The sequence below is a fragment of the Pteropus medius genome, unplaced genomic scaffold (genome assembly GCF_902729225.1).
Source record: "Pteropus medius unplaced genomic scaffold, Ma_sr-lr_union100, whole genome shotgun sequence".
In the NCBI taxonomy this organism is placed as follows: Eukaryota; Metazoa; Chordata; class Mammalia; order Chiroptera; family Pteropodidae; genus Pteropus; species Pteropus medius.
The window spans coordinates 9,039,941-9,062,575 of NW_024340849.1; the positions used below are offsets into that span (position 1 = coordinate 9,039,941).

Here is a 22,635-nt window from a genome sequence, read left to right on the forward strand (position 1 = left end):
CCAGGAGACACTTTAGGATCCATGAACATTTGGCTTAAGAGGCACTGATCTCTCCCCTCTAAATATTCACCAAGCTTTTTCACAGTCATCTCCTACTTTCTATTTCATAGCCTAGAGAAGGGGATAATGAGCCAAAAGTGGGAAAACCTGGTTTTTGGGGCTACCCTCAGCAATTGCGCACAAATGGTCTCTTCTTTTTAGAATGTGTCATTTTTTGTACTCAACATTTATTCTTTTTGAGCACGCCGTAAGGAAGGAAAGGGGCTGCGAATATTAGGTTCGGAGACACCGTAAGTAATGTAAAACAAATGAACATGACATTGAGAAAATGTACTTAATGAGAAAAGAATATATTTTAAGCACAGATAGCTTACTCGATAAAATTACACATCAAGGCAGGAGAGAAGTTTCATGTCCTCCCGCAAGGCCTCTCATTTTCTAATGCACTTGTATGGAGCTACAAGTCCTTCTAGAAGTCACTGCTCTGATGTTTCCCACCTCAGGACGAAGGGAGGGGGAGGGGGGAGGAAGGGCAGTGGACAGGCAGGAAGAAAGGAAAACGAAGGAATAAGGGTGATAATTATTCTCATTCCTTCCCATTCTACATCAATCCCCTAAAAGAAGTTACGTATAGCAATGCTTTTGTAAATAGATGGCTTGGTTCTATTTCAAAATAGTAAATCTAACTTTACAGGTAAACATGCAAGGATGTGGTTCCACAGTGTAGTGGTTAGCACGTCTGCTTTATATGCAGAAGGTCCTGGGTTCACACCCCAGTGAAGCCACAGTCCATGGTCTACGGCCATGCCACCCTGAACAAACCTGATGTCTGATCTCGGAAGCTAAGCAGGGTCAGGCCTGGTTAGTACTTGGATGGGAGACCACCTAGGAAGACCAGGTGCCATAGGCATAAATAATTAAAAAAATAATAATACAAGATGTGTAGTTGAATAATGTTTTATTGTCAATAGCATAAAAGAAATTGAGTATTGATCCTTCGGAGCAAGAAGAAAGTTGAACCTATTTACAAGGAAGGCCAGGGAGGAGACTGCCACGGAATCTTCAGTAAATGCTCTTTTGATAGTGAACTAATATGTGAATTTGCAACACGGATAACTTAATCAGGTCAACTTGAAAAGTTGCTGTTAATGTAAGTTACTGACTAGCTCGCTATCCACAGTAACTGAACCCGCAGACTGTCAAGGCGGCACTTCAGTAGCTCTAGGCATATTTCCTGAAGGCCTAAGTTCCTTCCCCCTCCCCTTTATCACATTAGACAGAGACAGTTTCTTTCCACACTCTTTTGTTTGGTCGACTAAGGTGAGAGTCCCTGTGCATTTTAAGTCCCTGGTGGTCAGTTGAGTCAGTTAGAAGCCCCTGCCAGCGGTCCCTCACCAATCAGGTGACCAGGCGGGCATCGTATCGAAAGGGGAAGTGAACTTGTAACGAGATCTGAGCTTTGCTCTGAAGGGGCTGCACTCCAGCTACTCCTTGGGTCTGCAGTTCCTTATCCAACGTCCCCAAATCTCACAAAGTTCTGAAAACGAAGCTTGTTTGTAAGCTGGTAGCGTACGCATTTGTCAGCAAAACCTGACAGTTGTGGGCTACCTAGAGCCTTTAACCATTTTGTGTCAATATTGTACATTTGGTGGCAGAAATATTAAGGTATCAATTAATAGGCTGTTGTTTCAGACTGAATCCATCATATGAAGTTTGTGCAGCATATTATCTTTCTAAAAACCCCCCAAATCAGATTTTTTTGTCCCACGGGGTTCAGCATGAGGCGCTGTGGACCTAGAGTGGCATGAACGTGTGCCCAAGTTTGGTTGGAGCCAGGAGAGTTTTGTGGATCTCTCACATTTCTTTAGTATTTTAGGGATGTGAGAACGTCTGGAACATTCTGTGTCCCGGTGAAGGGAGGCAAAGTCCTGAGAATAAAATCCTCCAGATCCTCCTCATAGGAATTTCTTTTGTGAAAAACTGTATTCCTTCCCATAACCCGAGATAGTTTGACAAATAATGAATACATAATTCTCCTCTGAAGTGATTCCTTTTCATTCAAAGCATTGTCTTTTATGGGGGGGATGGGGGAATAAAAGAAAAAGTGGGAAAAGAAGAGCCTATTAGCATGAAGGTTACATATGACAAATACCAGGAGGTTCCTCATCCAGCAGTATTGATAATTAATTTATCATATTTAGAAAGTGATTCTCTGGGTGCAGAGTTTACAGAGAAGTCGGGTGGGACTTAACTGGGCTCTGCCACTTAAGGAGAACAGAACTTGCCAAAGAAAATGATGTTTCGAGTTTTGTTGTGCCTGATGATGTAAATGAATGGGTGGTCGGCAGTGAATTCATCCTTGTGCTGTAGGATGCGTGATCCTGGCACCTCTATGGACTCCCCACCATCTTCGGTTATTTCTAAGCACACTCTGTGAATAACATTTGAGAGGGCCACTCCCTTGGTCTCTGACATCCCAGAGAAATCAGATGTATCCTCATTAAAGACATTTTTCAGCCCTAGGTTTTCCAGACTAGCCTTGGGATCGATCACCTTTTCCACCTTGAATTTTGGAATGGAGAGTTTGACTTTGGCATTGGCCATGGTGCTGGGATTGGTCCACTGTAAGAGCGTCTCTGAGTTGAGTTGTTTTTCAACCTGAAAGACAAAAAAAGGAGGAAATTATCATTATTTTTTTTATTCTTAATGTGAAAGACCCTGCTTGAAGTAAAACAGAAAGTGTCATGGTTGAGCTCAGTTTCGAAGCAGTACAGAGGGACCATCAAAAATGGAATCAGTCTTGCAGTGTGGGGGTGCAACTAGTTTCTCTGATAAAAGGTCCACCCCCTAGCGTTGATCCCTCCCTCCTCACCCCACAACGATGGTCCCTTTGCCCTGAAATTTATGAGGGCGTTTCTTTTAAGGTATAGAGTAGCTTTAGAGAAATAAATGCATGGATTATGATATTGCATAAGTCATAGTGAAATAAATATAAATTAGAAGAAGCATTTTTATACATAATATTTCTGGAAAGCTTATTTTGATTTCTTTACTAGTACATCCAGATTATTCATGTACTAGGCATGGCACCAAACTTGATAACTCAAAGGTGAAATAAACTTTTTTAAAATGAGAATTTGAATTATGATTATTCTTAAGGTATTTTGGCGGCCAAGGCATTCATTTCCGTTGGTTATTTTTTAAAAATAAGAAATAAAAAGATAAATATGCGAGGTATGGATGTGTTAATAACCTAGATGGAAGGAATCCTTTAATAATGTACACGTTTATCAGATCACCATGGCGTCCACTTTAAATATCTTACAATTTTATTCGTAAGTGTATTTTAAGTAAGTAAAGTGCAAGACAGCTGAGTAACAGCTAAAGGGGAAAACGAGACCGAGGCATGAAGTGGCATCAAAGAAGAGAACAAAGAATGGAGACAGGACTTGTGACGCCGTGAGCCAAGTGACAGAGAAAGCGTAAGGGCAACGGAAGTCGCGGGTCAGGTGGCGACCGAGTTAGATCGTCCCGTGGAAAGTCTGGATGTCACTGAGGCGTGACTGGAAATATAACAGGTGACTCTTGGGTGCCTGGAAGATTCCCTCCTTCTCTGGGGCCGAGGGCCAAGGGCGGAGGTCCAGGTGGAGGGAAGCTGGGAGTCTGGGAGGGAGCGACTGAGGGAGAAGAGCCAGCCGTGGTGACAGGACTAGGCTGAGGGAGCACAGGGGAAGCGGAAAAGTCCTTCCCAAGTAGGTAAAAGCTCTCTTGTTTTTTAGTCTTGTGCCTCTAATAACCTGCGTAAAATATGAAGCATAATAAAATCTCACATATGTGTCTGTGCAGTAAAGGAACTTCTCAAAATCTATAGAATGTACAACACAGAGTGAGCCCTAACGTAAACTGTGGGCTTTAGTGAATAATCAGGTATCACTATTGGCTCATCGATTATAACAGATGTGCCACTTTAATGCGAGATGCAATAATAGGTTAACTCTAGCCTAGAGTTAAGAACACAGATTCCAACTTCCGGGCTCAAATTTGGATTCTACAAGCCACACTGACTAGTTAGTTATGTGGCGACCGTGGACCAGTTACCCACCCGTCTGCGCCTTAAATCCTGGGTGAACGAGCTCGGTAAGTTACTAGCTTCTGGCCTCTTGTGAATCAAAAGGGATAGTGCAAGTCCACGTAGGGACTTTACACTTCCTGGCACCCCAAAAGTGCTGAACGAGCAAGGCCCAGAAAGAACCACGAAACCCTCAGAGATGACCGCTAAGCGGCGTGAAAGGCGGGGCTGCGGCTCCTTCGCACGGCCCTGTCCACATGTCTCTCGGCCGCCGCAGCCGGGACCTGTGTGTCGCACGCGTGTCCCTCCTCACCTTCTCCAGGCCCGTGGTCTCGTCGTCCACGTCTTTGGGCAGCAGGATGAGCATGCTGAGGTGCTTGTTTTGGAAGGGGAGCTCTATGATCTTGCAGCCGATGCTGTCGATGTGGCCCAGGCAGAACGTGGCCTCCAGGCTCATCATCTGCACTGGCTTGGTGTCCGTCTGTAAAAGCAGAAGGAGTCTGAATGGCCTGGCTTGCAAGGCACACAAGTGTATACATAGATGTCTGTGTGTACACATATAAGCACTTCCCCATAAGAGATGACATGTGTTTTTTATAGATACACACATACACATATACATACACACATAGCTACGCACACACCTACACACACACATATTTACATCAATTTGTTCGTGTTATAGTTCCATGAAATATCTCAAAGATTCCTTCTCTCTCTCTTTTTTTTTTTTTTTGTAGTTTGTGTCCTCTTGCTAAACATTTGCATAGTTACATTACAGTTTTGTAAACATAAAAACAGATTATCTCATGCTGAGCATGCATGCCCGGAGTTTGCACAATCTCAACACCTTTAAATGTTCTTTCTATTTAACAGGGGAGAGAGTAAACTAATTAGGCCTTTATATTTTTAAGTTACGACACATGTGTGTGTGTGTGTGTGTGTGTGTGTGTGTGTGTGTGTATCCACCTTTGTCAGGATAGGCACCATACTAAATTTTTAATAATATAACTTCATCTATTCAGTCTGGCCTTTAAAGGAGACACCTCAGACATGAGGAAAGGTTTAGGAAAGTCACTCAGAAAGTTCAGGGGCTGACAAAAGCAATTCGAAGGAAACGAAGGAAAAGTAAAAGCCTCCACATTTGAAAGGCAGATGTAGATACTTTTCCAAAGAGGAAATACGGATGGCTGATAGACATATGAGAAGATGCTGACCGGTCACTAATCATCAGAGAAATGCAAATTAAAACCACGATGAGATATCACCTCACACCTGTCAGAATGGCTGTCATCAATAAATCAAAAAACAACGAGAGTTTGAGAGGGTGCGGAGAAAAAGGAACCCTTATACATTGTTGGTGGGATTGCAAATTGGTGCAGCCGCTATGGAAAACAGTCTAGAGGTTTCTCAAAAAATTAAAAATGGATCTATCCTTTGACCCGGGAATTGTACTTCTGGATATTTATCCAAAGAAAACCAAAACAATAATTCGTAACGATCCATGCACCCCAATATTCATGGCAGGACAATTTACAATAGCCAAGATATGCAAGCAACCTAAATGCCCATCAATAGATGGTTGGATAAAGAAATTACGGTTTATATATACAATGGAATATTATTCCACCATTAAAAAAAAATGAAATCCCACCAATCACAATGCTATGGATGGACCTGGAGGTTATTATGCTGAGTGAAATAAGTCAGACAGAGAAAGATGGATACCGCATAATTTCACTTATATGCAGAATCCAAGGAACAAAAAGAACAAACTAATCAAAAACAGACTCACAAATATAGTGGACAATTTGGTGATGGACAGAATGGGGGGGGGGGGGACTGGGAGAATGGGGTGAAAGGTTAAAGAAGTACAAATTAGTAGTTGATAGATGGTCACCGGGATGGGGAGCATGGCATAGGGAATGCAGTCAGCATTAACATATTGGCCAGAGGAGAGAAGGAACAATTAGGGGGAACGTTTTATAAACTATATAAATGTCTAACCATTGTACTGTATACTTGAAACTAATAATAAAATAAAATTTAAAAAGGCATATGCATCTCCACGCAGCTTTGAGTCGGGTTTCATTGCTCTGCTAGGTGAAATTCCGAGAAAGCAATGACATTTCAAAGCCATGTTTAAAACCTGGGACCTGTGTGTGAAAAATATAGAGTCTAAAGAGTCTCGCGTTCTGTGCCTGGCATCTGAGACACGCCCCTGAGTGCCCAGTCGGCTCGGCCCCTGGCAGGCAGCTTCGGGAAGACCACGGGAGCCTGGAAGCTGAGCTGAGGAAGAGGAAGTTAAGGAAGACCTGCCCCTAGGATACTTTGAGTTGGTAAGCAGCTCTCTTAGTGGAGACCGTCTTCTCCCAGTGAAAATGCCCAGTGAACCTTGTATAGAGACCTGTGGTGGGGCCAGAGGCCACTCAGGTTTTGTCTGCTATTGACTGTTCATTCAAACTGACCCTTAGGGACTAGTTCATCCATCCATTTGCTGAGCTAGGACCTGGGCCAGGAATTACACAGAAACAGAGCTGAATAAGGCATCAGTTCTACCTTTAAAAAGCCCATTCACACTTGGGGTGGTGGGTGAGAGGGGTGGGGGAGTGATGAAAACAAAACTTTATGGGTACAGAGAAAAAGCGACGAAAGCCAGTCCAGCCAACTCGGGTGGAAATCGTATTTCGAAGGTCTTTTCTTTCTGGGCTCTGGCATTAAGAAGGTGCCATTATAATGTGTTTTCAACACTAACACAAGTGATGGATGCTAGGTACTCGAGGTGCTGGGAGAAATCTGAAAACTAGCATCAATGCGTGGCAAATCAGCGACCTTTAGATATCGTGCTAAGGAAGCACAGGTTTGAGTCTGCATTCTTAGCACGAGTCAGATCTCATCAGATGAGACCATATCACCTCACCACATAAACTCCTGGGGTTGCCTAGGTCTTCTAACAAAATGGGCCGATTTTCCGGTTTCAGTGCTTTGTCTTCCTTTATAGAAGGAGTATTTTACCTATTGACATGAATTCTTCCTGATGTGGGATGTGGCATCATTGCTCACCTCAATGAGTATTAACGAAACTTCAGGTTTCTAACTCTTCCCCCTAATGCCGCTCAGCGCGGCAGCTGAGGAAGCTCTACTTTCTCCTTCGCCGGCAACAGGTACCTCGCAGCATCTTATCAATTAAAATATCAGCACCCTCAACTTCACTAGGAACAGATGAGAAACAGACCGCAGAGGAGTCAATTAGCCTGAAACAAGATTCTCAAATGGCCCAGGCTTCGGGATGATCCAACAGCCTCTGATGCTGGCGTTTGGTGTGTTTCTCTCCTTTGCCTTTCTCGCTAACGGCCCCAAAGAAGTGTAGCCATTTTCTAGTGGATGATTTGGCTTTACTCACTGGGCTCTAAGTTCTATAAGCTGTCACTCAGCTCAGAGCCTGAGAACATTCTGGAGAAGAGCCAGAGTCTCTGGATTATGGTTCTTTTTTCTACCAGGAAAGGCACATGACTCCTTGTGCCTTAACTTCCCTCACTGGAATGAATTCCTACTGTCCCTCTATTCTGTAATTTTTTATATCTATAGTTGGGACCCTTTGACACGCTGCCCCACATACCTTGTTGACTCGGAAAGGGCATTCTTTGGTTTCTGATTCGGGAAATTTCTTCATCCACTTTCCAACAAAGTAGGCAGCGTTAACCACAAGGATTTTGGTCTGGTCACTTACACTGCTGTCAGATAAAATGTTCTCAAAGTGGCCTGCAAACAATTTTAAGAAACCACAAATTGCACAAGAGTTATTCCTCCGACCCACATCTGCTGTTCACAGGCCTGTCTACCCGCTGGGTATTTAACTTGTTCGAGCCGTGCCAGGTGGGGTTCGATGGCTCAGACCACCCCGTTTCAGAAGGACTCCTTTGTCTCCTGGCTCATCACAACCAGACTTACCAAAGACACCTGGGGAGAAGAATGAAGGGGGGGAAAGAGAGGAGGAAAAAAGAAAAACAAGCCACCACTTTTGAATACCCACTCTGTGCCAGACCGCATGCTAGACATTCAAATACACGATATCATGTGTTTCTCCCCATTTTACAGGGGAAGAAGCTGAGACTGGGTGAAGTCACGTGCCCAAGACAATACACAAGCAAGGTTGGGTTCAGGATTGAAAGCCTGAGCTCTGGAATGAAAAGGCGTCTTTCCTGCACACCTGGCCCTGTGCTCGGCATTTTCACACGTAGCAGCTCACTTTTCTCACAATGATGTAGGTCAAAGACCATCAACCCCATTCTATCGCAGAGGAAGCCGAGGCTCAGAGAGGCCAAGTAGCTTTCTTGTTCGTGCAGCCAGAAAGCAGGTCTGAAACCAGGACGGCGCCTCTTCACCCCAAGTTGCAGAGCTGCAGGCAGCCTGTTTGCATCAGGCTCACCTGGAACCACCTCCATGGGCTCGATCACGACTATAATAACTAGAGACCTCCAATCCCCGACAGCCAAACCAGTTCAATGGTGATGATCCCTTAATAAAATTGAGTCCGCACGCTGGAATAGCCTTGACGGTTTTTTGCAAAAGGTTTTCATTTACCTAATCTCTTGCATCTTCATACCACTGCTCAGGGACCCCTTCACGGGTCTATGACCTGGGGGTGAAGGGCCCTGCAGTGGTTTAACGCCCTGCTGCAATCACCTTCAAATTAATACATTTAATAAAAGGCCCTGCATTTTCGTTTTGCATTGCGACCTGCAAATTATGTCACCGCTCCTGCCAGTGCTCTGGGACGCATCGAATATGTCACAGTGTTATCGAAGACGCTCGAAGACCTGAGAGGTGGGGGAGCTGGTAAGTGACAGAGTTTCAGCCTAAATCTCAGGCTCCTGATTCCCAAATCAGGAGTCTTTTCACTGAACCGCCTTCTTCAGCAAAAACCTTACTTTTATGAAGATTTTAAAACAAAAGCCCCTTGGAGAGAAAAATACAATTATTTAAAAATTCTAAAAGCAAAACAATTGCACAGCGATGTGAAAAGGAGCTGTTATTTGCTCATAATTTTTTAAATTGTGTTGAATCTGGTCTTAATTCCACTGGCTTTTTTTCTTTACATACAAAGGCAAAGAACCTTCATTTCAATAACAAATATATATGTATGTTGTCACTGGTGTGTGCACACATGTCTATGGCTGCCACATATTATCTTGGCTATCGTACATTATCGATCAGCATATATTATCTAAGTTGATCCTCACAACCATGTAAAAATTAAGTTAGATGACACACACTTCATTTTACAGTTCTGCAAATCGAAACTAATTTATTCCGTTAATATGTGGCTGCATCTGCATTTGAATCTGAGATCTCGAATGACTCCAAGGCCACGTTCTTCCATGTCGTCACTCTGCAGTTACAGCGTGGACTCTGTCTGCCACCCCGAGTTATCATCGCGAGAGGGCCATTCATACAGGAAGTGCGTCTCCCTTGTCCCAGAACTATATTCCTCCTCTCTAGACTGTGGTGACCGCAACAGTGCCTGAAAAATCCATCACTGCAGTTCATTCTTTCACAGTTAGGTGCTAAGTCCCGAGGGGTCCCTCCCTGCATAAATATACAAATGTTCCTGGGAAGGGGGACATGGACACTGATTTGCACTCCAGCTCATCTTAGCTCCAATTCATTTCTAGCAAGGCGGACAACTCACAGAGGATTTTAATGGAGGGACAGGTCAAGTGCTTCCTAAGGGAAGCGCCAAGAAAGAGGCTCAGGTAGATGCTGCAGAAGAGATGAGCACAGGGCTGACTGGGGACAGGAAGTTGTAGGACTGAGGACAAGTTTCCACCCACTATGGTTTGTTTTGTTTTGTTTTTCTACATGTACATTTGATTGCCTAAGACTCTCTGTCCTTTTTAGCTTAATACTTGTAGAATTTTTTTCAGCTAAAAGTCACTTCCGAGATCATCAAGTTATAGTCCAAGCCCTTCTCTTCCAGATCGAAAAACTGGACTCGTGACTTGCCCAAATCCATACTTTCTTAGAGGCACGGCTGAGGCTCCAGGAAGGTGTGGGGCAGCTCATGGGAGAGCAAGGCAAATAGACAAAAATGGAAGCACCAGGAATTTCTGCCAAGTGATGAGATGATGGAGAAAAGGCCCAGAAACCCAAGTTGTGGAAATGGCTTGATGGATAAGAATTTAGCTTTCATAGTGAAAACATCCCAGGAATCCTCCAGGGGTTCGATTTTAGGCTTAGCAGAAAGATTCATGAGAAGGCAAGGTTTGTCTACTTAGCAATTTATAGCAGAATAAGTATAGATACTTGCCATCCGTGAGATCCTTAACCGAGTTGTTGATCTGACCTTTCGTTTCTTCCAGCTTATCTTTGAAGTCGACGGTTTCCATCTCCTTTGCATAGGGTCTCTTCGTAGAGCCGATGAACTCCTGAAACACATCGAGATCATAAAATCACAAAGTACTTACAGACCATAGTCAAGCCATCGCACTGTACACGGTTCCGACAAAGGACTTTTAAGTGTCTATTACTATGAATACACTTTCAAAATCTGCACCATTCTGTAAATTGAAACTTCATGTAGATATCAATGAATTTTCTTTGTAGTAAATGTTTCATTTCCTCAATTCTAAGACAATATCAATTATTAAATGCATCCATCAATTTAGTCTCAGCTTTGGGAAAAAAGAAACATAGCTAAATGTATACAGCAATTATAATGTGGATCCCAATTTCAGAAACATAAAAACGTAAATATATACATTTAGTGTCTTAGAATAGAAGAAATAATACAGAAAAAAGAGCTGTATGAGCAGAAGACTCTTATTTTCACTGAAATAAATAAATATTCTATAGACTCTTGCTACTCAACGTGTTGTTCAAAGACCGAGAGCTTCCACGTCACCCGGGACCGTGCTGGAAATGCAGCATCTCAGCACCATCCCCCAGACCGACTGACTCAGAATGTGTATTTCAGCTAGATTCCAGGGAGACTCATCTGCACATGAAGTTTGAAACGCAACGCTGTAGAAAGCACAGCAGTGATTCTAATGCTTGTTAAAAATGCAAAACCCTAAGTCCCATCTCTACTGATAATGATTCAAGTGATCTGAGGCCAGGAGTTTGTACTTCTAATAAACAGCCAGGTTATTCTGCTAGTTGAAATAATTCTAAATGTTGAATAGAAGTTCAACCAAACTAAACACAGTTGATTAAATGTCCAAACATAGGCTCCTTGAATTTCTTCAGAGGAGCTATATGGCTTAGCCAATTCGATTCTGTTCATTGCAACCCAACCTTGGGACTGAGTGTGCTGATGACTGAGAGAGCCAGGGCTACCTAGGAGCATCAGAGCCCCAGCACGATGAGAGGCCTCCACCGTCCTCACCTTCAGCAACAAAATGTATTAAGCATCTCCTTAAAGACCACCTAGAGAGCTTTTTAATGTTTTTCATGCTCAGGCCCCAACTCACATGTTAACTTTTTTTAATTCCCCAGGTAATTGTTGGAAGAAAAATGGCTGTGTATATGTGACTTCAAGCAACAAGAATAAATTCACAACACCTAGCGACCACTGTCCTCAAAAGATCTCAACAAGGAAAACAAATAGCTACTACAGAAAGTAATAAAATGATGGTAAATATATATGATTGGTAGTTTACCTGTTAGAGTTGGAAAGTTTGAAATTCTGATCATCTCACATAAATTGAATCAATATAGAGAATGAACTTCTATGTAGTCTAGGATGTTGGCTATATATTTCAAATACAGATTTTTTTAAATACCATGATATATTCCAGGATCAAATTTAAGGGTACCACAGCGTTCTTTGTATGATTCCTTCAAAAAATGGCTGAAATTAAACACCCAGAGCTACCTCGTAGAGACATCCATGTGACCAGCCTAGTAAAACAAACAAAACCAATCCAGGACTCATAAAAACTGTTAATTCGTTCCGTTATTATTTTTCTTATTGATTTTGAGAAACATCAGGAGACCACCATGTGCACAAACAATGAGGCAGAGAACTTAAGATGTATGTCCTGTGGTTTAAGGAGAAAGAGGTCTAAACCATGAGCTGTCTTGTGTCTATAAAAGATACATTTATTAGAGATTCCATTTTCCACATCTCTGAGAAGGGTAGGATTTACGCATGTTTGAGAAGGAAAAGGGAACTCTGCAAGCTTCTCTCTCTATTTTTTTTATTATTATTATCATTTCATGCCTACAGCACCTGGTCTTCCTAGGTGGTCTCCCATCCAAGTACTAACCAGGCCCTACCCTGCTTAGCTTCCAAGATCAGACATCAGGCTTGTTCAGGGTGGCATGGCCATAGACCATGGACTGTGGCTCCACTGGGGCGCAAACCCAGGACCTTCTGCGTGTAAAGCAGACGTGCTAACCGCTACACTATGGAACCACGTCCAAGCTTCTCTATATTTTGAGCTAGAAGATGTGACTGCAGTTGTTTCCCTGTAGATTCAACCTCTCCATTAGGACTAATTTATTTTAAGTAGCCTCAAACCATAAATAAGCATCCTCGAAATGAGTTTCACTGAAAAAAGAAAGTTGTGAGTCTAACCACGTGACAAGGCCGCTCCTGAGGAAAAAAGTTAAATCTTGCTAATTGCTTTAAACCACTTACTGTGGAAGGATTCAGAGATTTGTCTACGTAGAGCCGTTTGACTAGCTTCAGTGAGTAGAAGGAACTAAGTTTGTTGATATCCGACGTCACTGTTTGAAATCCAAAGGGCACATCTTTGACATTTTCAAAGTGAAGGACCTGTGAAGAGAAAAAATCCATGACCCATGAAGCACCGCCTCTTCCCACTACAGCAGACACATGGTAACTGCCAACCTCCACCGGAGGTAGAGTGTCTCCCTGCTCCACATCCCAGAATGCACTGCTGACATTTCAGGCTGTAATTCTTTGCTGCAGGGGGCCACCCTGGGTATTAGGAGATGCTTAGCAGTATCCCTGACCTACTACTAGGTGTCGGTAGCACTCCTTCCACTATTTGTGACAAACAAAAATGTCTCCAGACATTACCAAATGTCCCCGAGGAGGAGGTGGGGTCAAAACTGTCCCCATTAAGAAACACCGTCATAAAGATATTCTTCTCTGGATTTAACTATAGGGAAAATTTGCCCTTTCTTCAAAATGAGGCCTCTGTTGCTCACAGAGAAGGCCTTCAAAACTTGCTCAAAAGTGAAGCTGGGTCGTAATTTCTATCCAATCAGAGACAAGAAGAGAGAGGCAATCATCAAGCAGGTCTCAGATGTGAGGGGACAGTTGTCTCTTGCTAGAGTCTATCTCGTCCCTTAAGTTGCTCTAAAGAGTGCCAAATGGGCTGACGAGTTATTTACGGTGGGTAGGCAGCCCTGGGGGCGCTAATCCTCCAAGCCACTGGAAACTCAGATGCCATCTTCCAGAGGGCTATATCCTTTTGTTTTGTTCCTAACTTTTCTTTTGTTCCAAGTGATACCCTTCCCAGCATCTCCTCTGCTTCATGGTGCCACAAAACATGATGTCAGTATGAGGTGATTCTCTCCTCACTCCTAACTCATAACCGTGCCCAGATGCCACACCTCAGGAAACGTCACTAAATGGGCACATTGCACCAATGAGTCATACGGCCTCAGTATGGCAGGGTCACATTGGCTGGTGAAGGTGGTGTATGACTCTATGCCTAGGGACAGGTTAAAGGACCTTACTACTGGGGGAACGATGCAAGTACTGAAGAGACCGTGATTATTATTGGTGAGGAACAGACCCACCACCCGGAAGTTCTCTTCTCTGTCCCTCCTCTACTGGGAGATGAGAAATATGGAATGGGAGACAGGGTAGGGTTGGGGGTAGGGGAGTGGGTGAGCAGGACAGATGAGAAGATACAGCTCCTCTACCCACAACTAAAGGTTCCTTTCCAAGTCCATTCAATTTCAAGGTTAAATTCTTCACATTCTATGACCCAAATAACATTTCCTTGGTCGTATTTTCCAAGGATTTATGGGTATAAGATGTACCCATTCTAAATGCTATGAGCTCATGGAAAGAAAGATTCTGTTGAACCTAGAATGATCAACATAAGAATAATAATGGAATGGAATTAGAAGGGTATTGACAGACCGCCTAAAAGTAAATGGAGGGGGTGGGGTGGGGAAAATGGGTGAAGAGTGTAAAAAGGTACAAACTTTGAGTTATAAAATAAATAAGTCATGAGGATGTAATATAGTTAATAATACTGTACTGTCTATTTGCAAGTTAAGAGAGTAGATCTTAAAAGTTCTCATCACAGGAAAAAAAATCTGTAACTATACACAGGTACGGCTGTTTACTACACTTATTGTGGTGATCGTTTTGCAATATATATAAATATCAAATCATTATGTCATATACCTGAAACTAATATAATGCTGTATGTCAATTATACCTCAATTTAAAAAAATAACAAAGCATGATGCTATGAATACATTTTGTACTTAAGACAGGGATGTAGACTTATACTCTTTCTGTCTGAGTATTTGCAATGGAACATTTAATAAACACCATTGTGATTGATCCTTACAATACAACATGTAGAAAATGCTGGGTACCTAGCCAAAGGTTGCTCATTAGATGTGGTTACTGAGCAGATCCCTGGGCTCTCCATCACAACATGGCGCCTACTCTCAACGTGGGTTGCAGGACAGATAAATGAGCTTTGACAATTGATTAAGAGAATGCTAGACGTGACACAACTCTCAATCCTGAGCAATGCTGACCACAGAGCCCCGTTCGTTCCTCCCTAGGCTCTGCCTATTATTCTAATGACTCTATTCCCACTCAAAGCAGAAACAAGGTATGGACTTACCTGTCCAATTTCATTTGCTGTGTCACCTTTAGTGCCCACTTGAGCAAGTGACAGGGAGGTAGAGAGACAGATTGGAGAGAAGAGGACATTGCCCGCTGGCTCCTTTTCACACAGTTGTTTGAACAGGTCGACTGCAAAAGCAGAATTCGCCAGTTGCAGGGCATCCATTGTGGGTCTGGAACAAAGGACAAGGGGGAGGTTACTTCTAAAGCATCTTTCAAGTATTATTCAACTGCATTCTGCCAACCCGATGGGAATTCTACTTAAACAAAAGAATGGTCTTAGGTAGGAGAAAGGAAGGAATTTTCAGTAAGCACAATTTTAAGAGCCAGTGGTAAAGAAACTTCTGAGCAAATGCCATAACGTCTGAATGATCCAGCATACGAGGTCCTCTGTGAGTACAGCTCTGCCAGGAATCTCCAAATTCAGGCCTCCTCGGCCACAATGGCCATTGTCAGCAGCCTGGTGATCAGATCATGCCTCTTCCTCAGCAAGCGGTCAGAACAGCTGACAGCACTGGTCATAATCAGTTGGTTTTATCTATGCTTATTGTTTTCATTAGGATTTAGGATAAGCCATATAAAATTGAAATTGTGTAGATCGAAAACAGTCAAATCACAGCAGTTTTGAATGATTCAGTTTAATATTTAGTAAGCATTATGGGTTGAATTTGTATCCCCTAAAAAAAAAAAATGTTGAAGTCCCTTCCTCTTGTGCCTGTGAATGTGACCTTATTTGAAAATAAGGTCTTTGCAGATGTAATCAAGTTGAGGTCGTTACGGTGGCCTTAATCCAATATGTCCGGTGTCCTTATCAGGAAAAACAGGAGAAAAGACACAGGGCAAACACACACAGAGGGAAGATGATGTGAAGACACACAGGGAGAAGGCCATGTGACAACAGAGGCAGAGGTTGGAGTGATGCTTCTAGAGGCCAAGGAATGCCAAGGATCACTGGTAGCACCAGAAGCTCAGAGAAAGGCATGGAACGGAGTATTCCCTAGAGCTTGCAGAGAGAGCATGGCCCTGCCGACACCTTGATTTCAGACTTCTGGCCTCCAGAACTGTTGGGAAATAAATTTCTACTGTTTTAAGTTACCTAATTTGTCGTACTTTATTACAGCACCCCTAGGAGACCAATACAGTAAGCCGTACCTTAATGGGGGTACCTGGCACATAGCAATATTAAATAAAAAGAAGTTGGTATTGCTTTCGATGTTAGTATATCACCTACTGTATGGAAGACACTACAAAGTGTTATAAGGATCAACTAAGTCCCTCCTTCTCTGAGTCTGCAATCTCTTTGGACAGGTATGTAGAAAATGAGTAGACTGCAGAGCTGCCCATGCCATAGGAGCAATGTGACAAGTAATGTGGATTTAAAGGAAAGAGAGGGAGGGCAGCTTCATCTAAAAATACAGAGCCAGGGAAAGCAGAGAGAGCAGCAAGTGGGCCTCCAGTCTCGACTGAGAACGCTCTTTTTCTAATGCAGAGGCTTTCTTAGAAGTGTCTTTTGATGCCTGGCAGTCCCTAAGACCCTTTTGGTAGATCCACAAGATGAAAATTATTTTCATAACAATAGTTAGACATTATTTGCCTCTTCACTCTCAACCTCTCAAATATACAGTGGAGTTTTCCAGAGGCCATATGATGTGTCTTGTATTAAGCCAAATATTAAAGAGATTTGCAGAAATGAAAAACGATACTACTCTTCTCCCTACATTTTTTTACTTTAGAAAAGTTATTTTTTTATAAAATTGTTAATATGTAATGGTAACATTAGTATTTTGATGAATGAGTAAATAAATATTTCAAACTTTTTCCAGTTTTAATTTCTAATTTGGTAAATACTGATCGATATAATCAACAAGAAAGAAAGGAAGAAAGAAAGAGAGAGAAGAGAAAAGGAAGGAAAAGAAGGAAGGAAAAGAAGGAAGGAAGGAAGGAAGGAAGGAAGGAAAAGAAGGAAAGGAAGGAAGGAAGGAAGAAAGAAAGAAAGAAAGAAAGAAAGAAAAGAAAGAAAACTAGTCCTTTGTGATCTTCAGTAATTTGGAGAGTATAAAGAGTCCAGAGATTAAAAAGCTTCAGAATTTCTGTCTTAACGAAAGGTCCACCTGTCTATCTAGTCCAGTAATTATTGATGAAGTTGGAAGGCGTCTGCATAAATCGAGCCGTCAGGGCTTAGCCTTTTCTAGAAACCAATCAGCGCTGCATGGACTCTCCAGGCTCTGCCCGATGCCAGGACGGCATGTTTCTAAGGAACACAGGTATCACCACCCCTCGGTGACCAGTGCATAGCTGAAGGCTTCAAGCTTTCCCAAAAAACAGTCAAGCACTTTTCAGTCATACACACAGACGTGGAAAGCAAACACGACATTGAAGTTCACCTGGTAAGACATGCTTCCTCATGTCAAAGTATCACCGCTCAAGACAGAGGGCTGCCTTCAGCCAGAACCCAAGGATCTGTTAGAGTCAGATGCATGAATAGGATGTTAATTTTGCACCTGCTACTTGAACAGAAATTCAATATGCAAAGACATGAGAATAAGATCAAGGAATGGGCCCCTGGCCTTTGAATATGTTTTTCAGAATTCTCCCTTTTAAGGGACATATGGCTTGTGTGTGGGATGAACTCATAAGGTTACAATATATCTTAGAGTCTGTAAAAGGAAATTCATTAGCAAAATATAAAAATGTTCAGTTGACCCGTTCTTGCTCACTGATCATCTCCAGTGATTCCCTCCTTCACTCTGTGTCCATGATGAGCACAACTAAGTGACCTCAAGTCAGCGTTCTCATTACAAACCTATTACAAGATAACCTGAAGTCGGGACGGGCATCTCACATTTCTCTAAAGCCAACAACCTTATTCTCTCCCCTGGTGGGATCAGGGGCCACGAGATGACAGCACATTCTCAGTCGAAGGGACCAGCAGTGGGGATGCAGAGGGCAATGAGATGGAAAAGGAAGCGTGCAGTGTCTTCACCAGTATGTCCGCCATGAGGAAATTAAAAGAAACTCGACGAAGGCTTTGGGGAGTCCTTGTAACAGACTTTCAAGACAAGATGTCTGGCTTTCTTCAGCAGTAAACTTGACATCGATCATGCTGGGTTTCTCTACAACTAAAATTCAACAGGAGCTATTTCTCCACCAAATAGAGAAGCTCAACCCAGATGCCTGCGGACTTCTCAAAGCTTCAGCCTGAGGCCTAATCACATCAACAATATGAAAACATACCAACTGTGTTTTAACGAACACAAGTAGTGTTTTCCAGAATGGATTTACTGTCCTCCAGGAAGAGAAATTTGAATAATTTGGCATGATCGATAATAAATTTTACTTTTAAAGTGTGACTTCTGTTGTGTAGAAAAACTATGTTTAAGACCTGGGAGTAATCTGCTGAGGGAATTTGACTGCTGACATCTGGAAGTGGATCTAAAGTTAAGGAAGTGTTTGTGTTTCCATGTTTTTCCACCGAAGCATTATTCATTTATTTATTATAACATTTTGCGATCCATTTAGTCTAAATGGTTTTATCTGAGGACAAGCTCATGATGGCTTTTAGTACAGTTAATTATACCATATAATTAACACCGTGTTGCATTTCAAGGCTTAAACTCAGGTCCCTGTTGGAGAACATAAATCTGCACACTCCTGACATGTAGCTTTCCCACGGTGGCAGACTGTCCCTTTCAAAGAGTCCCTTCCTTTGCATGAGTGTCCTCAGTGCATGAGCCCAAACAGGTCCGCCATCCCATCCACATGCTGACTAGTTCCTTTCTCAGAAAATTCTCCTTCAGATTGGGGAAGGTCATGAAGCCCTTAATAGCTTTGGTCCCAGCAATGACCTTGACAAAGGTATCAGAAAAAGTCTGGACATGGAAATTGCCGAAGGGGCAAACAATGGCCAACTAAATAATCAATCGGATTTTGCATGGTAAATCTGAACACTTGCTTGGCGATTAGTCACAAGTTTCCTAAAAACACTGTAAAGAACATCTGGTCTGAAGGAGTTCGAGGGATGACTTTGGCCACAGCCAACTGCCACCTCACTTTGCCACAAGATGATCAAAGCATTCAAACATATCTCAGCAATGCGAGCAATATACGCACAGGAAAATGCATCGGGTTCCTACAAGGACCATTTTGCATAGCAAATGCTATAAAAATCATGGATACAAGAGCAGAAAGATGAGCAATTCCTACATAGTAAATTTGCATGTCTACTGACTTGTGTTCAGAATGCTAAAATCACTGCAGATTTTTTTCATTTTATTTCCACTTTGTTACAGAGATAACAACTTTAATCTTCATGAAAATCTTCTAACGATAATAAATAAAGAGATTTTTGTTTACAGCTCCATCATAGAAAACACTCCATCTTTTTTTCACTTAAAAGCTTAAAAGTCACTTTCTTTATAACCAGAGAAGAACAAGATGGAAGTTGCAGTAGGAATACAAACCCAACAAACAAACAATAAAAAGTTGTAAGAATTTATTTATTGCAAAGTTGTCTGGGTTTTTGTTTTTTGTGTTTTTTGGGGGGGAGGGGGGTTGTTTGTTTTCAATATGTCCTAAAATCATAAACCTTTAAAATAGGGGAAGATCTCGGAACAGATCTAGTCTGGATCCACTGCTTCATTTTACAGATGAAGAATGTGAGGCCAGCAGAGATAAAGTGGCTCCCCAGACCACCCACACAGGGAGTGAAAGTGGTAGGACCGGACCTGGCGTTCACTTCTCCCAGTGCCCAGCCTGGGCGTCCGACCACACCTTCCCAGCGTCCTCGATAGCTGTGTCTCTGCTGGCATTTGTTCCCTCATAGGTCATTAGACTGCCAAAACGCCCACGTGTCCTGAATTGCCCCTTTAGAGATATCGAGATACCTTGCATGATTTGTTTAATCCTCACAAACTTCTTTTTACCTAATTTTCCTACTTGAAGAATCTCTCGTTCTCTTTCTGCCATTGACATTGCAAACTATTAACATTATACTGCTTTCATTCAGTAAGTAATCACCAAGCACCTAATGGGTGTCAGGCACTGAGCGAGGCATTAAGAAATCAAAGGTGAACACAACATGAGTCCTGCCTCCTGCGCACTGTCAGCCTGGTGACATGGTATGTGTGTGATGAGGGTTGTGACAGGGGACACAAATTGCCATGAGGGCCCTAAGGAGAGACAGCTCGCTTACAGTAGAAATCTCAGTGAGGTCTCCTCAAAGACAGTGACATCTAAGTAAGCCACGCTAAACGTGAGTCCTAATGAGAAGTAGGAGTTACCTGGGCAAAAATGTGTGCCAGAGAGAAGTGACACGACTCGGGGACTGCAAGCAGTCCCAAATGAATGGAGACGCGGGAGGCTGTGAGGAGGGCCAGTCTGCTCGCTTCTCTGCACTTGCAACTAGCCGGCCACTGGCCCCTGCATAGATTTCCAAAGTTTTAACGCATCCAAGCCAATGGTCGTCAAACTTTTTGTCCGTAGACTGTCTGAGTGAGATAAACGCCCTGTGGATAAGCTGCCATCTGTCGCTTTGCCCAGAACAGTCCTGGTTAATGTCTGTTGTCCTGACATTAACAATAGGGCCCCTTTCACTTTTAAGCATGTTGTGTTTTGAACAATATATATTCACTCTACCTACAGACTATCTGCCACAATCTTCTATACACACATGGCTAAAAACTATGGCTATGTGCATAGTTTTTTCATCCCCCTAAAATTTTTTTCGCTGTGTCAGGTTATTGTGAATATCATTCAGCCTAACCTGCCTCATATTACAGATGAGGAAAAATATGCTGCAAAAAATCTCTTAAGTATTTGGTGTAGCCAGTGCTTAGGGCAATGAATTGAGAAACCTTGCCTAGTACAATAATTATAATGGAATAACTATAATAGAATGCCTAAAAACTTCATGAGGAAAAACAGCCAGATCGAGAAAATCGAAGATCTTATAGTTTCCATAGTGTGAAAGAATATCATGAGGATTAAATAAAGTGATAAAATGACTAAACATATATGGAAAGTATGTCATTAGCAGGAAGGGACAGCACAGCCATCAGTCACGAGGTCAACTGCCTAATTTCCAAAGGCAAGAGAGCCTCTGCTTCTCTCAAATATCTGCTCCAGCGTGTTAAGGAACTTGATCTTGACCCCTGGGCAGACCCACTGCGGCCTAACAGTAAACCAGAGCCAGCCCGGCCACACCAGAAGGACCAAACTTGCTGAAGCTGCATACTCTCAGTCAACCCACAGCACAGAGGGATTGAAGTGGCAGGAATCAAGGCGTTAGGAAGCAAAGATTTAAACCTGCTGAGTCATTCACTACGAAGAATCCTTTCTTCAGGCGGGCTTCCATCTCTTCGCCCATCAAGGAACCCAGCAAACACTTGCACCTACAGATGGGGCCTGAGGTTTGAGACCCACCTGAATCTATTCAAAACCTTTTAAGTGACAGAGGAGGTCACAGACCACCCATGATGTCATAGAAATGCCCGCCAGCTGTGAGCTTGAACGCTGGAATTCTACTTATCATGCCACTTATAAGCTGTGTGACTTTGGATACCATGTCATCTCCATGCCACTGCTCCTCATCTACGAAATGAAGGGCTGAGCTGAAAAACGTCTAACACCCCTCAGTTCTGAATCTGAGCCTAATCTGATAGTCTAGGAAACAGCCTATCATGTTAACTTGATCTTTAATATGATACGCTTCAACGAAGCCATAAAAAACGGTAGAGACTATGAGCCAACCTGATCGAAAAATTGTCCAAAAATACGTATTTGAAAACTGTTACTTTTTTCAAGTATCCCGAAACCCAGAAACAGGGAGAAAAGATACTTTCTGCCTAGAAGAATGTGGTTGCAAGTAAGTGAATACTGACTGGATGCTTAAAAATGCCAAAAAAGAAAAAAAAAAAGAGCAATTCTGAAGTCTGACTCAACCCGGGAAGGTGAGCCAGACACTCAAACGCATTTCCCCTTTCTTCAGGTTTTGAGTGCCACGCCCTTTCCGAAACGAGCGTTGCAGAATTCATTCTCAACTCCGAGATCGTACTGAAAATGCGCTCACAATTGCTTTCTCCTTTCGAATCCCGATCGCGTCCCACCACCCCTCAAACCTTCTAGCCCTGTTATCACTGCATGCTTTTACCATGTATGGCTAAGGGATTTCGCTCCCTACACGGCACCCTGGTTCTGAAGCACTGGGCCACAGTGCTGAAGCCACAGCCTAGCCTGAAAACAAGCCATTATGTCGACTTTGCTCGCCATCTCGAATCAGTTCCGACGCCTCTTTTGTTCTAAGAATTGCCCCCAAAAAGGAAAATCGCCGGCCCAGCTACTCCCACTTTGCTTACCTGAGTTACGGTTAGTTATCCTGGAAAACACACCGGCGAGGGACAGGGAAAGCGTGGCGCAGAAGGACCTGGCGGAGGCAGCTGTGTGGGGCAGGGCAGCCAGCTCGCTCACCTGCCCCCCGGGGGCCGCTCCCCCTGGGACCGCTCCCAGTCCGCAGTCCCTGTCCCTCCCACTTTGATACTGTCAGCCCTGACTCATGTTTCTTGGCAGCTTGTCCATAATTTAAAAAGATTTTTCAGGCTGAAGAAGTTGCTGTTGTCTGCACAGCTTCGAATGGCCTCCGACGTGCTCAGGCAGGAGGGGGCTGTGTAAATCCTGCCTTGGGCTAAATACATACCTAAGGGTGACCCCAGTAGCCCAG

At 43.0% G+C, this 22,635-nt stretch overlaps 1 protein-coding gene and 2 pseudogenes across 1 annotated transcript; 1 reads left to right on the top strand and 2 right to left on the bottom strand.

Annotated features, from left to right (window-relative positions):
• The first annotated feature begins 794 nt into the window (after positions 1–794).
• LOC120590392 (uncharacterized) lies at positions 795–910 on the top strand (annotated as a pseudogene).
• A 747-nt stretch (positions 911–1,657) lies between these two features.
• On the bottom strand, positions 1,658–22,435 carry SERPINB5 (serpin family B member 5). Its single transcript, XM_039838459.1, has 7 exons — positions 22,274–22,435; positions 14,920–15,094; positions 12,714–12,851; positions 10,380–10,497; positions 7,689–7,831; positions 4,383–4,550; positions 1,658–2,658 (listed from the first exon to the last, which is right to left on the bottom strand). The coding sequence occupies exons 2-7, from the start codon at positions 15,085–15,087 to the stop codon at positions 2,266–2,268; spliced, it is 1,128 nt and encodes a 375-aa protein (XP_039694393.1). The 5' UTR covers positions 15,088–15,094; positions 22,274–22,435; the 3' UTR covers positions 1,658–2,265.
• Positions 12,291–12,406, bottom strand: LOC120590296 (uncharacterized; annotated as a pseudogene).
• Positions 22,436–22,635: the final 200 nt, after the last annotated feature.